We start from the raw sequence: 15111 nt of genomic DNA, 5'->3' as shown, positions 1-15111 counted from the left end.
TGATTCTGTTGCTGTTTTGTTCCTTCAGTTTTTCCTTTGTTCTTATGCTCCACAGGTGAGTGAAATCATTTGGTATTTCTCTTTCTCCGCTTGGCTTATTTCACTGAGCATAATACTCTCTAGCTCCATCCATGTTGTTGCAAATGATAAGATTTGTTTTCTCCTTATGGCTGAGTAATATTCCATTGTGTATATGTACCGCATCTTCTTTATCCATTCATCTACTGATGGACACTTAGGTTGCTTCCAATTCTTGGCTATTGTAAATAGTGCTGTGATAAACATAGGGGTGCATCTGTGTTTTTCAAACTTGCGTGCTGCATTCTTGGGGTAAATTCCTAGGAGTGGAATTCCTGGGTCAAATGGTAAGTCTATTTTGAGCATTTTGAGGAACCTCCATGCTGCTTTCCACAATGGTTGAACTAATTTACATTCCCACCAGCACTGTAGGAGGGTTCCCCTTTCTCCACAACCTCGCCAACATTTGTTGTTTGTCTTTTGGATGGTAGCCATCCTTACTGGTGTGAGGTGATACCTCATTTTGGTTTTAATTTGCATTTCTCTGATAACTAGCGATGTGGAGCATCTTTTCATGTGTCTGTTTGCCATCTGTATTTCTTTTTTGGAGAACTGTCTGTTCAGTTCCTCTGCCCATTTTTTAATTGGATTATTTGTTTTTTGTTTGTTGAGGTGGGTGAGCTCTTTATATATCTTGGACGTCAAGCCTTTATCGGATCTGTCATTTACAAATATATTCTCCCATACTGTAGGGTTCCTTTTTTGTTCTATTGATGGTGTCTTTTGCTGTACAGAAGCTTTTCAGCTTAATATAGTCCCACTTGTTCATTTTTGCTGTTGTTTTCCTTGCCCGGGGAGATATGTTCAAGAAGAGGTCACTCATGCTTATGTCTAAGAGGTTTTTGCCTATGTTTTTTTCTAAGAGTTTTATGGTTTCATGACTTACATTCAGGTCTTTGATCCATTTTGAATTTACTTTTGTGTATGGCGTTAGACAATGGTCCAGTTTCATTCTCCTACATGTAGCTGTCCAGTTTTGCCAGCACCATCTGTTGAAGAGACTGTCATTTCCCCATTGTATGTCCATGGCTCCTTTATCAAATATTAATTGACCATATGTGTTTGGGTTAATGTCTGGAGTCTCTAATCTGTTCCACTGGTTTGTGGCTCTGTTCTTGTGCCAGTACCAAATTGTCTTGATTACTATGGCTTTGTAGTAGAGCTTGAAGTTGGGGAGTGAGATCCCCCCCACTTTATTCTTCTTTCTCAGGATTGCTTTGGCTATTCGGGGTCTTTGGTGTTTCCATATGAATTTTTGGACTATTTGTTCCAGTTCACTGAAGAATGTTGCTCGTAATTTGATAGGGATTGCATCAAATCTGTATATTGCTTTGGGCAGGATGGCCATTTTGATGATATTAATTCTTCCTAGCCAAGAGCATGGGATGAGTTTCCATTTGTTAGTGTCCCCTTTAATTTCTCTTAAGAGTAACTTGTAGTTTTCAGGGTATAGGTCTTTCACTTCTTTGATTAGGTTTATTCCTAGGTATTTTATTATTTTTGATGCAATTGTGAATGGAGTTGTCTTCCTGATTTCTCTTTCTATTGGTTCATTGTTAGTGTATAGGAAATCCACAGATTTCTGTGTGTTAATTTTGTATCCTGCAACTTTGCTGTATTCTGATATCAGTTCTAGTAGTTTTGGAGTGGAGTCTTTAGGGTTTTTTATGTATAGTATCATGTCATCTGCAAATAGTGACAGTTTGACTTCTTTACCAATTTGGATTCCTTGTATTTCTTTGTTTTGTCTGATTGCCGTGGCTAGGACCTCCAGTACTATGTTAAATAACAGTGGGGAGAGTGGGCATCCCTGTCTTGTTCCCGATCTCAGAGGAAAAGCTTTCAGCTTCTCGCTGTTCAGTATAATGTTGGCTGTGGGTTTATCATAGATGGCCTTTATTATGTTGAGGTACTTGCCCTCTATACCCATTTTGCTGAGAATGTTTATCATGAGTGGATGTTGAATTTTGTCAAATGCTTTTTCAGCATCTATGGAGATGATCATGTGGTTTTTGTCTTTCTTTTTGTTGATGTGGTGGATGATGTTGATGGTTTTTTGAATGTTGTACCATCCTTGCATCCCTGGGATGAATCCCACTTGGTCATGGTGTATGATCCTTTTGATGTATTTTTTGAATTCGGTTTGCTAATATTTTATTGAGTATTTTTGCATCTACATTCATCAGGGGTATTGGTCTGTAATTTTCTTTTTTGGTGGTGTCTTTGCCTGGTTTTGGTATTAGGGTGATGTTGCCTTCATAGAATGAGTTTGGGAGTATTCCCTCCTCTTCTATTTTTTGGAAAACTTTAAGGAGAATGGGTATTATGTCTTCTCTGTGTATCTGATAAAATTCCGAGGTAAATCCATCCGGCCCAGGGGTTTTCTTCTTGGGTAGTTTTTTGATTACCATTTCAATTTCTTTGCTCATAATTGGTTTGTTTAACTTTTGTGTTTCTTTCTGGGTCAGTCTTGGAAGGTTGTATTTTTCTAGGGAGTTGTCCATTTCTTCTAGGTTTTCCAGCTTGTTGACATACAGGTTTTCATAGTAGTCTTTAATAATTCTTTGTATTTCTGTGGAGTCTGTCTTGATTTTTCCGTTCTCATTTCTGATTCTGTTGATTTTTGTTGATTCTCTTTTTCTCTTAATAAGTTGGCCAATGACTTATCTATTTTGTTTATTTTCTCAGAGAACCAGCTCTTGGTTTCATTGATTTTTGCTATTGTTTTATTCTTCTCGATTTTGTTTATTTCTTCTCTGATCTTTATTATGTCCCTTCTTGTGCTGACTTTAGGCCTCATTTGTTCTTCTTTTTCCAGTTTCAATAATTCTGATGTTAGACTATTCATTTGGGATTGTTCTTCCTTCTTCAAGTGTGCCTGGATCACTATATACTTTCCTCTTAAGACTGCTTTTGCTGCATCCCACAGAAGTTGGGGCTTTGTGTTGTTGTTGTCATTTGTTTCCATATATTCCTTGATCTCTATTTTAATTTGTTCATTGATCCATTGATTATTTAGGAGCATGTTGTTAATCCTCCATGTGTTTGTGAGCCTTTTTGTTTTCTTTGTAGAATTTATTTCTAGTTTTATACCTTTGTGGTCTGAAAAGTTAGTTGGTAGAATTTCAGTATTTTGGAATTTACTGAGGCTCTTTTTGTGAGTTAGTATGTGGTCTATTCTGGAGAATGTTCCATGTGCACTTGAGAAGAATGTGTATCCTGTTGCTTTTGGATGTAGAGTTCTATAGATATCTATTAGGTCCATCTGTTCTAGTGTGTTGTTCAGTGCTTCCGTGTCCTTACTTATTTTCTGCCTGGTGGATCTATCCTTTGGGGTGAGTGGCATGTTGAAGTCTCCTAAAATGAATGCATTGCAGTCTATATCCCCCTTTAGTTCTGTTAGTATTTGTTTCACATATGCTGGTGCTCCTGTGTTGGGTGCATATATATTTAGAATGGTTATATCCTCTTGTTGGACTGAGCCCTTTATCATTATGTAATGTCCTTCTTTATCTCTTGTTACTTACTTTGTTTTGAAGTCTATTTTGTCTGATATTAGTACTGCAACTGCTGCTTTCTTCTTTCTGTTGTTTGCCTGCAATATGTTTTTCTATCCCTTGACTTTTAGTCTGTGCATGTCTTTGGGTTTGCGGTGAGTTTCTTGTAAGCAGCATATAGATGGGTCTTGCTTTTTTTATCCATTCTATTACTCTGTGTCTTTTGTTTGGTGCATTCAGTCCATTTACATTTAGGGTGACTATTGAAAGATATATACTTGTTGCCATTGCAGGCTTTAGATTCGTGGTTACCAAAGGTTCAAGTTTAGCCTCTTTATTATCCTACTGCCTAACTTAGCTCAGTTATTGAGCTGTTATACACACTGTCTGGAGATTCTTTTCTTTTCTCCCTTCTTATTCCTCCTCCTCCATTCTTTATATGTTGTTTGTTTTATTCTGTGGTCTTTCATTTTTCCTTTAACTGCTTTATTGGGTAGTTGATTTTATTTTTTTGCTTTTAGTTAGTATTTGGTTGGTCTGCTTTCTTTGCTGTGATTTTATTTTCTCTGGTGACACCTGTTTAGTTTTAGGAGTGCTCCCATCTAGAATAGTCCCTCTAAAATACCCTGTAGAGGTGGTTTGTGGGAGGCAAATTTCCTAAACTTTTGCTTGTCTGGGAATTGTTTAATCCCTCCATCATATTTAAATGATAATCGTGCTGGGTACAGTATCCTTGGTTCAAGGCCCATCTGTTTCATTGCATTAAATATATCATGCCATTCTCTTCTGGCCTGTAAGGTTTCTGTCGAGAAGTCTGTTGATAGCCTTATGGGTTTTCCTTTATAGGTGACCTTTTTCTCTCTAGCTGCCTTTAATACTCTTTCCTTGTCCTTGATCTTTGCCATTTTAATTATTATGTGTCTTGGTGTTGTCCTCCTTGGGTCCTTTCTGTTTTGAGTTCTGTGTATTTCCGTGGTCTGTTCGATTATTTCTCCCCCAGTTTGGGGAAGTTTTCAGCAATTATTTCTTGAAAGACACTTTGTATCCCTTTTTCTCTCTCTCCTTCTGGTACCCCTATAATGTGGATATTGTTCCTTTTGGATTGGTCACACAGTTCTCTTAATATTGTTTCATTCCTGGAAATCCTTTTGTCTCTCTCTATGTCAGCTTCTATGCGTTCCTGTTCTCTGGTTTCTATTCCATCAATGGCCTCTTGCATCTTATCCATTCTGCTTATAAACCCTTCCAGAGTTTGTTTCATTTCTGTAATCTCCTTCCTGGCATTTGTGGTCTCCCTCCGGACTTCATCCCATTTCTCTTGCGTATTTCTCTGCATCTCTGTCAGCATGTTTATGAATTTTATTTTGAATTCTTTTTCAGGAAGACTGGTTAGGTCTGTCTCCTTATCTGGTGTTGTCTCTGTGATCTTTGTCTAGCTGTAATTTTGCCTTTTCATTGTGATAGAGATAGTTTGCAGAGCTGGCATGAGTGATGGCTGGAAGAAATTCCCTTCTTGTTGGTTTGTGGCCCTCCTTTCCTGGGAGAACAGCGACCTCTAGTGGCTTGTGCTGGGCAGCTGCACACAGATAGGGCTTCTGATTCCTGCCCGGCTGATATGGAGTTTATCTCCGCTGTTGCTGTGGGTGTGGCCTGGCTCGGGCGGCTGCTCCAATAAGGTGGAGCCGCATTGGAGGGGGAGTGGCTGGGAGGCTATTTATCTGTGTGAGGGGCCTCCGTGCTCCCTGCTGCCCAGGGGGTTAGAGTGCCCAGAGATACCCAGATTCCCTGCTGCTGTACTAAGTGTCCCGGGACGTTTCCGTCCGGTTTTGGGGTCCCTGTCCCTTTAAGACTTCCAAAAAGCACTCGCAAGAAAAAAAAAATCCACTCGCTCTTCTTTGTCCCTGGGTGCCTGTCTCAGGGACCTGCTCACCGGTCCTGCTGCCATGTTCCCCCAGTATCCAGGGCCCCGCGCATGCACTGTGTCTGTGCTCTGGCCCGGATGGCTGGGGCTGGGTGTTCGGCAGTCCTGGGCTCCGTCTCCCTCCCGCTCTGCCTATTGTTCTCCCGCCGGGAGCTGGGGGGAGGGGCGCTCGGGTCCCGCCGGGCCGGGGCTTGTATCTTACCCCTTTCATCAGTCGCTGGGTTCTCTCAGGTGTGGATGTGGTCTGGATGTTGTCCTGTGTCCTCTGGTCTCTATTCTAGGAAGAGTTGTCTTTGTTATATTTTCATAAATATATGTGGTTTTGGGAGGAGATTTCCGCTGCTCTACTCACGCCGCCATCTTGGCTCCACCCATAATATTTTGTAATAGGATTGTGGTCAACAGTGTGTAGGTTGGCCTCTCCTGTATTAATGATACCAAACATTCCCTCTTTCTTCTTCTATCTTGCTTCCTCTCTCCCTCCTCCCCTCTCTCTTCCCTTTCTTCTTTCCTTCTCCCCTTTTTCATTTTTCTCTCTTTTTTCTTGTAGCTCTTCTTTCACTGACATTTAATGAAAAAGAAAACCTTGGAAGAGTAAGAGTTTTAGATTCACAAATATCAGACAAAAAAGGTTGTAAAAAGGGTGAAAAGATTAGGGAATAATCAGTCCAGTGAAGTAAAAAGTGAATAGTGGTTTAATATTAGCACAAAGTGGCTTTTCAAATTCTCTTTGATTACTAGAAGAAAGGTCTTATATATCTTTCTTTATTTTGTAGACACTATAAGACAATACTAGGACTTTTTACTTTATGTGAAAAATACTGGAGGAGCACATTAATGCCCTAAGGGATGAATTCCTTCCTGAAAATACTAATCTAGTTTGGCTTGTTCATCTCCTAGATAACTACATATACTTTATTTTCAGTCTTCTTAATTATATATCCCTGTACTCTCTGTTTCCAGGACTGCTGCTGCATTCCATGTGAAAAGCAGGAAATAAAATGAAGATTTTTCAGTGCAAGATGCAGTTCTGGCTGTTTCCAGTTTTTTTGGCAATTGCTTATTTTTGCACCATTGTCCAGGGTCAAGGTAATGGAAAACTTTAAGATGATCATTAGGGTCTGGGACTCTAGCCATCTTGGTTCTGATAATGATTTTTTATTTTATTTACCCTAGTGGTGCCTCACTGGTTCAACTGCTTCTAGGTAGGGCCATATGTTTGCTTCTACGCAGTTTTACCAACTGTTTGCATTGTAGAAAGGTGTCACCACTTGGATGAGGGTTACAACCTCACCAGTGACTGAGCATAGTAATTTTGTGGCAATGTGTTAAATAGCTCATTCTTGATGTACTTCTGAAAAGGCTGTGCAAATTTAATCATTAAAAGTCAAATTTACATGTTAGAAAACCAGATTAATAAGGAACTACAATGTTTATGTGTGTGTGTGTGTGTGTGTGTGTGTAAATATACACACCCCAGTCATGCCTTGCCTCTTAAATAGAATGCCTACAAAATATTTCTACCACTTCATACTTGGTCCTTAATTTTGTGCCTTTCTTTAAAAACTTGCTAAGGGTCTGATATGCCATTTTAAGCATTTCTATTGATTTCTAGCTTACTTTTGTAAATAAAGTTTTATGAAAATCCACCCATGCTCATTTGGTTACATGTATCTGTGACTGCTTTCACACTGCAACAGCGAAACTGAATAGTTGTGACATAGACCATATAGCCCACAAAGCCTAAAATAGTTATTATCTGGCCTTTTAAGAAAAACATGTGCTAACCTCTGAGTAAATCCATAATATGTGTAAGTGTGCAAAGCTACATTACTAGATAAACATTGTAATCTTGGAGAAACCAAATTGTTGGTGCTGAAATAGTCATTCATCAGCTGAGCAAGGAAGTCTACATGTGATAAAGTTGTTTTAGGAATGTTAATGTCTGATGTTTGGAATTTAAGGTTGCAGAAAAGTCAAATGCAAGAACCACCACACCCTGCTTCTTTAAAGTGAGATATACTTGTTTGGAAAGGGATGGAACTTGAGTCTTTGCATGCTCAAGGAGTATTAAGATGCTTGGAGTTAACGATCCTATTTCCAACTACTTCATGCAACACACAGAGATCTGTTGGATAGCCAATTCTGCTTACCTTATTTATACTGATGAAAGAGAGAAGCCATTAACAGAAGTCATACATAACTCACCCTCTAAACTATGGGATGCAAGAGACAGGCCCTAAGGAACAAAGGGTAGGCAAATCATGAAGCCCTTCAGAGTTGCCACCTCAGTCTAGCTCAATTCAGAAGTGGTCATTCATGGAGTAACTGCTCATATTGAGCTCTTCTGGGATATATTCAGGTATGTTATCTACTAGACATACATTGATAGCCAAATTCCATTTTGAATGAACATTTGTGGGGCATATACTGTGTGTGAGGTTCAGGATACAAAGCTGAATAAAACTTTACTCTTTGCCTTCAGCAGTTATCCACTAGGGAGACAGAAGTATAAGCAGATAAATCACAATGCAAGTTCTGTGGGGAATATAGCAAAAAACAAAGATGGAAAGATAAATTGGAGCCAGATTATGGAGGACTTTAAGCAGTTCAGTTTTCTAGAGAGGCTCTCTGATAGCAATATTGCTGGTACTCATATTTGTGACTCATAGGTGTTTGTAGACTAGAAATAACAAAAATCAGACAGACCCTTAGAAGGTGATAGTAAGTTGTCTAGAAAATAGGTGTTGAGGGGAAGTAGGTAGGGGAATAAAAAGAAGAGAATGAATCCAAAAAGCATTTCAGAAGTTGAGGAGAAAGAACTTGTTTAGTGATTCAGTGTGGAGGGAGTTAAAGAGAGGGAGATACCCAAGATGATTCTAAGACTTTTTGTTGGAGAATTGAGTAGATGGAGCCTTTAATTCCAATTTCTGTGTTATTTCTGCTTTTACATCTTTGTGTCATAACTGTTCGTTTACCTAAGTTCATTAAAAACAGTGGTTCTCTGTTTAGTGTCTGTTTCCGATACAGAACAATGCCTCAGTCATAGTTGAAGAGATTTTTTGAAGAGATTAGTAAGAGAATAAAGGGTGAAGTATTTAAAGCTGAAGATGAGTTCAGACTTAGAAAAACATGTGGACCTTAAGGTGCTTGTGGAACATCCAGATGTCTGGTAGGTAGTTGGTGGTCTAGAGCTTGGGTGAGAGAGATCAGGATAGGGAATTACATCTGAGTTGTACTGGGCTTGGGAGTTGGCTTATAGGGATCTTTGCAGTCTCTGTAAAAAGGAGTGGAAATCAAAAATAAAAGTTCAGATCCTAGCAATACAAATAGATTTCAAAAACTCAGTTCATTTAAAACAAAGCTAGAAATCATTAGAAATGCTTAGATGCTCAGATCCTTAGTAACCTTTAGACTTTGTGCTCAGTTTTTAAAGAAAGGTAAATAATTAGAAATAATTAAAAATTAAAAAGAGATGTCCAATGGAGAGAAGTGAGGATGAAATCTGGTGGACAGTCATAGTTAAGAGGGAGAAAAAGAAGTGATGCAAAGTGTCAAAACTGCATTTGTAAAGAGGGTCAGAGGTGTGTAGTGACCTGGAAGTGAAGGTGGGAGAAACTTTCAAGAAGGAAGACAGAGGGCACATGCTGGAGAGAATCCAGTAAGAATCGCATCAAATTTCAATTGGCTTTGGTTTTTAGGAAAGGATGGGAGACATTTGAGGAACCAAATCTTATGTTCACCTTGACACCAGTTATATGCATGATTAATTTTAAGCAGAGAGTAAAGAATAAGAATTGCCTTGTTTGATATTTTTACTTTTAACACAGACATATAGTGAGTTCCTGTGGGTTGGCCAATCTTGACACTAATTTGCGAAGTAATATGTGAATGTGTTTAATATTCATTGAAGTATTTTGCTAATGACAGGTGCACTGGCTTGCTAGCTGACACTAATTACTCTCAAACCTTATATTCTGATAGACATTTTTGGAGTCATGTTTATGCACAAAATAAAAACAATGACCAGTGTGGTAGGCAAAATAATGTGTATGCAAAGATGTTCACATCCTAATCCCCACAAACTACCAATATAATATATAGCATGGCAAAAGGGAATTAAGATATCAGATGGAGTTAAAGTGGCTAATCAGCAGACCATAAAATAGGGAGATTATCCTGGATTATCTAAGTGGGTCCAATTTGGAGCTGATTACAAGAGGGTGGTAAAAGAACTAATGTCAGAGTGCTGCATATGAGAAGGACTTAGCCAGCTTTTAGGGGCTTTGAAGATGGAAGGGGGCCTCACATTGGGAAGCCTCTAGAAGCCCAAGAAGGCAAGACAATGTATTCTGCCCTAGAGCCTCCCAGTAGGAATGCAACCCTACCAGCACCTTAATTTTAGCCCATTGAGACCCATTTCAGACTTCTGTCCCCCAGAACTGTAGGATAATACATTTCTGTTGTTTTAAGCCATGAACTTGGTGATAATTTGTTATAGCAGCAATAGAGAACTAATACAGTCAGTGTTAAAAGATGCATGGGAAATTAACTCTCCCCTCTTAAATTGCTAATCAACAGAATACACTTTACCACTTAGTCTCTCCATGTAATTCTTTATGAAGAACTTTCCCTTTCCAGAGAATGTGAACCCACATTAGCTCAAACAACTTTTTATACCTGGGTTATATTCCAACATCTCAAGACAAGTTGCTAAATGAACTGGAACAGAAAACCTAATGTTGTGTTGACCATAGTGGGGGGAAAGTGCATATTAAGAGATTGGTGGCACTAATACTTTCCCAGAATGTTACAGCAAATCTGTATTTGGTTCTAGCAATGTTTGTCTTGGATATTGTAAGAAGGAACCACTAAAAGTAAAGTAACTGTCATTTAAGAACCTCGAAGCATATAAAATTAGAGAGTTTGTATTAGGGCTAGATTAAATTTTGTAAAGGCCTCTGTGTTAACACATTTACAGATATTTATTTGCTGTTATTAGTAGTCAAACATGTTTGGAAGTTGAGAATATTTTCCTTCCTGCTGTTCTCAGCATCTTTTTAATGGATCATGAAGTTAGAACTTATTAGGTTCTAAACCCCTTGAGCAGATCCCACAGTAAATTTCTCTCAAATTTTAATTTCTTCTGTTTAAAAAAAATTTGGGCAATGCATTTAACTGAAAAATAACTAGGATAAAAAGCTAAGGTTTTTTGTTGTTTAGGTTTTTTTAGGTCACTTGGAAAAGTAAGCCAAATACTTCTCTGTTGTTTAAAGGTCTTTTGCTTAATAAATGTAATAGATTGTTCCATTGATGTAGCATCCTAAAGTATGTTTTGAAGGGAAAAACACTCTTGGTGCCCATAGTGCTCTATCTCTGCCACAGATTTTTGGTTACAAGTGAAAGAAACTTCCTCCAGACAGTTGAAGCAAAAAGTGTATTTATTTACTGGTAGGTAATGAAGCAGCTTATATAGTGAAAGTGAAATAATTAAGCTGTGAAATGGAGGGGAACCTGGGAACAGCCTGGACATAGTTTCTAGGAACTAGTAACCTTTTTTGTAAGGGCACGTCATTGTCATGAAATGATTGAGCTATTTTCCATCCTCCCTTCACTGGACGTAAGTTTCAGATGCTTGGGTGCATCTGCCTGACCTGGTTTGAGTCATTTTCTCACGGCTTAGCCAGGGAGGATGGCTGATTGACAGTGGCTGCTAGCCCCATGCAGTGAGAAGGGAGTGTTGTTCCTTGGAAGAACACCAGAGGGTGATAGAAAAGGCAGAGGGGAAGTGATTATGGGTAGTGAAGAATAGAAGGTCTCTAGTTCAGTGTTCCTGTGGGGAAAGTCTGTTTCAAGACATTAATGAGAATATTTCACTAGAAGTAAACTTTTGCATAGTTTGTCACTTGACAATACAGCAAGATTTCAGTTGAGTTGACTTGAAGTGAAAGAAAGAAAGAAGGAAAGAAAGGAAGAAAGACAGAAGGGAAGAAGGGAGGGGCAGGCAGAAAATTAGCCCTTTAATAAATAGTCATATTATGGAAATCAATTTCCCTGGTACCTGATAAATGTGTTCAATTGAATCACATAAACATTCCTTTTCTGCCTATGAGATTTCATTTCTACAAGAATGATGGCAGTGGAATTCTTTGCGTTTAAAGAAAATCATCCCTCTTAAAAAAATATAAATGGGCCTTTCACAGTTTCCTTCCTCAATTCCCCTTGGGACTGAAGTTCATATATTCACAAATGTTATATTTGGCCCAGTCCCACTGAGGACACCTGACTTCACTATGCAAAGGACAAGTTTGTTGGCTTGCCTGGGATTCTTGGTGTGGGCCAGAAATTGAACTTTAAATTTGATTTTTGTCTTTTTAAAAACCTTAGGCTTTTAACTGACACAAATGAACCTGTTGAGTCAAGTTCATTCAGGCCTTTATAAATATTATTGGAAGTTACGTGTATGTGTAGAGGCTCTTCCTTTGCCCTTGCAGGAAAAAAATAGTCATGGGTCTGGTATTAAGTATATATGGATTTTTGTTCCATGAGATAAGAACAATTACTTCTCTGCTGCACTTACAGTGTTTCAATCTTGCTGCCTTTGCTTTGGCACAAGTCCTAGTGCCTTCCATACGGGGGAAAGAGGAATTAACTTTGAAGTTCAAAACTGTGACCTCATGCCCCTTTCTTTCTCAACTAGCATTTCTTCTTTTCAGTACTTTCCCCCTAAAGGCAAAAACCTAAAGGAAATGTGAACTTTGTGTCTAACCAAGGTTTTCTTTTAATGACTGTGTGAGGGTATTTATGCTTCCGTGGGCAATAGATGTGACCTATTGTTAAAGGAAAATGGTGGTATTGCTTTTTGCTGGCAGTTGTAGTAGGACTGGAGTCAAACGAATCATTTGTAAATTGTTTAAAAAGTTGAATATTGATGGATTTGATTGCTGCATTTGCTTCACACCGTATTTCCTTGAGTAGTTCAGTGGAAGCTGATGCCACTTTGGGTTGTGGAGCACCATCTGTGTTGTGTGATGAGGCCTGGTGTCAGGGCACAGTCAGTGTTATCCTTATTATTTCATCCTGGAGGTTCAGAGGGTCAGCTATTGATTTAAAAAATGTTGCAGGCTATAAATTCAGATCACTAAAGAACAGTAGCCCGGGTTGAAAAATGCTCTAAAGATTTCTAATCATTAACCTAGGAATCCTTAACTTCTTTGCCCTCCTTGAGAAATCAACCTACCTGGGGTGCTCACAGAATTGGTTGACCTTCTTGGAACAGCCTAGAATGGAGCCTCAATCCTGCTTGTTGTGCTTTTCCACTTGATGGTTCCCAGGAACGCTAGCTTTCTTTCACCAGTGCATTCATGCAAAACTTTGCAATAAGCTTGGCCACTGATGTCCGCCAGCCCACTGGCAAGATCTGGCTCAGAAGTTGAACATACTGTTTAAACTTTTAAAAATTATTTAAAATTTTCTTCCATAAGTAATAAGATCTAATCTAAAAATAGAGTTCCAGGCTTAGCAAAATAATAATAGTTTCTCTGTTCACCCAAATGTTAGGTTTAGCCACTTTCCTCTTTTATCTCAAAACAGTTGTTCTTATGATAAATCCATATTTTCCCATAAACCAGAGACATAAACTCTTTCTTCCATTCATGTCAAATTGAGAATGGGAAGCTAATGTTTTATTTTGTACGGTTAGCTTTCTCTAGTAACAGGCAATTAGGAAGAGAATACTACTTTTAAGATCGTGTCCTTCAGTTTACTGATTTCAGACTAGTGGATCTGTGCGTAGAGGAATAAATTATGCATCCATCTAACTCAATGAAGGGTGACCTCTTAATATGGATCTTTTCCTAAAAAAACAGAGCATTTTGTTTGGGGTCAGCGATTGTCATTCACTGGTAGGTGAGCTTGGGCAAGTCTCTTAGCTTCTTGGTTCCCTTATATTTAACACTGGGATAACAATGTATTTTTGTGAGGATTAAATGAGCTTTTGAGATCACCCATTAGAAAAAGTAAGGAAGAAGGGGAACATTTATTGACCATCTATTATAATGCATTATATCCATTTTTCAATTTAACATTGTCATCTATCCTGTGTAGAAAGTATTTCCTGTCACCTTTTCTAAACACAAAGCTTTGGAAGAAACAATCAATTGTTCAAGGTTATTTATCTAATAAGTGACAGAACTGGGAATCAAATTAATATCCAAACCCAATATTATGTTATATACCTAATAAGATGAATGTCTGTTTCCCCCACATCCTGTTTCCTACAGTGAGAAAGAAAGGCAGGGTACAAAAGTGGGTGATCGGTGCTAACTTCTCTGTTATGTATTGGCTCTTCTATTTTGGCAAACTAAATTAGATATTATATCATTAAATTCTTCTTACTAAAGTATTTCTTCTGAGACTCTGGAATACTGATGTAGGATTTCAGAAATATGTTTTGAAGTCTGAATGACTCACACAAGAAGTAATATAAATCTATCAATTTTGTGAACTATCAAAAAAGATTAAACACACTGAAATGCTTCATGACCATGTGTATTTTTCTGAAAGGCATCAATCAGCTACATGTGAAGAACAGATCAAAGTTTAGAAAATATAATTATCTTTTGTTTCGTCCTTTATAATCACTTTCTCAGATTTTTGGGGGGACAAATGTTTTTTATTGAAGTATCATTGATATACAATCTTATGTTGATTTCAAATATACAACATAGAAGTTCAACAGTTACCCATATTATTAAATCCTTACCCCCTCTAGTGCTGTTACTGTCTGTCAATGTAGGGAGATGGTACAGAATCATTCTCCATGCTATACTACCATCCCCATGACTAATTAATATTATGAATGAGAATTTGTGTACCCTTTTATCCCTCTCAACCCACTGCATACCCACCCTCATGGTAACCAGTAGTCACTTCTCAGTATATATGGGTCTACTGCTGTTCTGTTCATTTTGTTTTGCTTTCTCTTTGTATTCCACAAATAAGTGAAATCATGTGGTATTTGTCTTTCTCCTCTTAACATAATACCCTCTAGATCTATCCTTGCTGCAAATGGCAGGATCCCTCTTTTTTGACAGAATATTTTTTTATTAAGGTATTATTGATATATACTCTTATGAAGGTTGCACATGAAAAAACAATATGCTGAGAGAGAACCAAGATGGCGGCATGAGTAGAGCAGCAGAAATCTCCTCCCAAAACCATATATATATTTGAAAATACAACAAATACAACTATTCCTAAAAGAGAGACCAGAAGACACAGGACAACATCCAGACTACATCCACACCTGTGAGAACCCAGCACCTCGGAAGGGGGTAAGACACAAGCCGCGCACCGGCGGGACCCGAGCACCCTTCCCCCCAGCTCCCAGCGGGAGGAGAGGAGTTGGAGCAGGGAGGGAGAGGGAGCCCCGGACTGCTGAACACCCGGCCCTAGCCATCCGCATCCAGGCGTGGAGTGCTGGATACTAGGGAAACAGGACAGTAAGACCTGTGAGCAGGTCCCTGCAGCCGGTGCACCTGGGACAAAGAAAAGCAAGTGCTTTTTGAAAGTCTTAAAGGGACAGGGACCCCACAGCTGGACGGAAGCATCTCG

The 15111-nt window shown here is 38.7% G+C and overlaps 1 protein-coding gene across 4 annotated transcripts in view; it reads left to right on the top strand.

Annotated features, from left to right (window-relative positions):
* COL14A1 (collagen type XIV alpha 1 chain) overlaps window positions 1-15111 on the top strand; it is a 239414-nt gene that overhangs the window by 23709 nt on the left and 200594 nt on the right. For all 4 annotated transcript variants that reach the window (XM_036876369.2, XM_036876368.2, XM_036876370.2 and 1 more), the window contains exon 2: window positions 6460-6585. In XM_036876369.2, coding sequence (XP_036732264.2) covers window positions 6498-6585 — 88 coding nt within the window. In that variant the 5' untranslated portion in view covers window positions 6460-6497. The remainder of the gene's footprint in view (window positions 1-6459; window positions 6586-15111) is intronic.

Source organism: Manis pentadactyla, chromosome 3 (genome assembly GCF_030020395.1).
Source record: "Manis pentadactyla isolate mManPen7 chromosome 3, mManPen7.hap1, whole genome shotgun sequence".
Classification (NCBI taxonomy): Eukaryota; Metazoa; Chordata; class Mammalia; order Pholidota; family Manidae; genus Manis; species Manis pentadactyla.
This window is presented reverse-complemented; position numbering and strand designations above follow the sequence as displayed.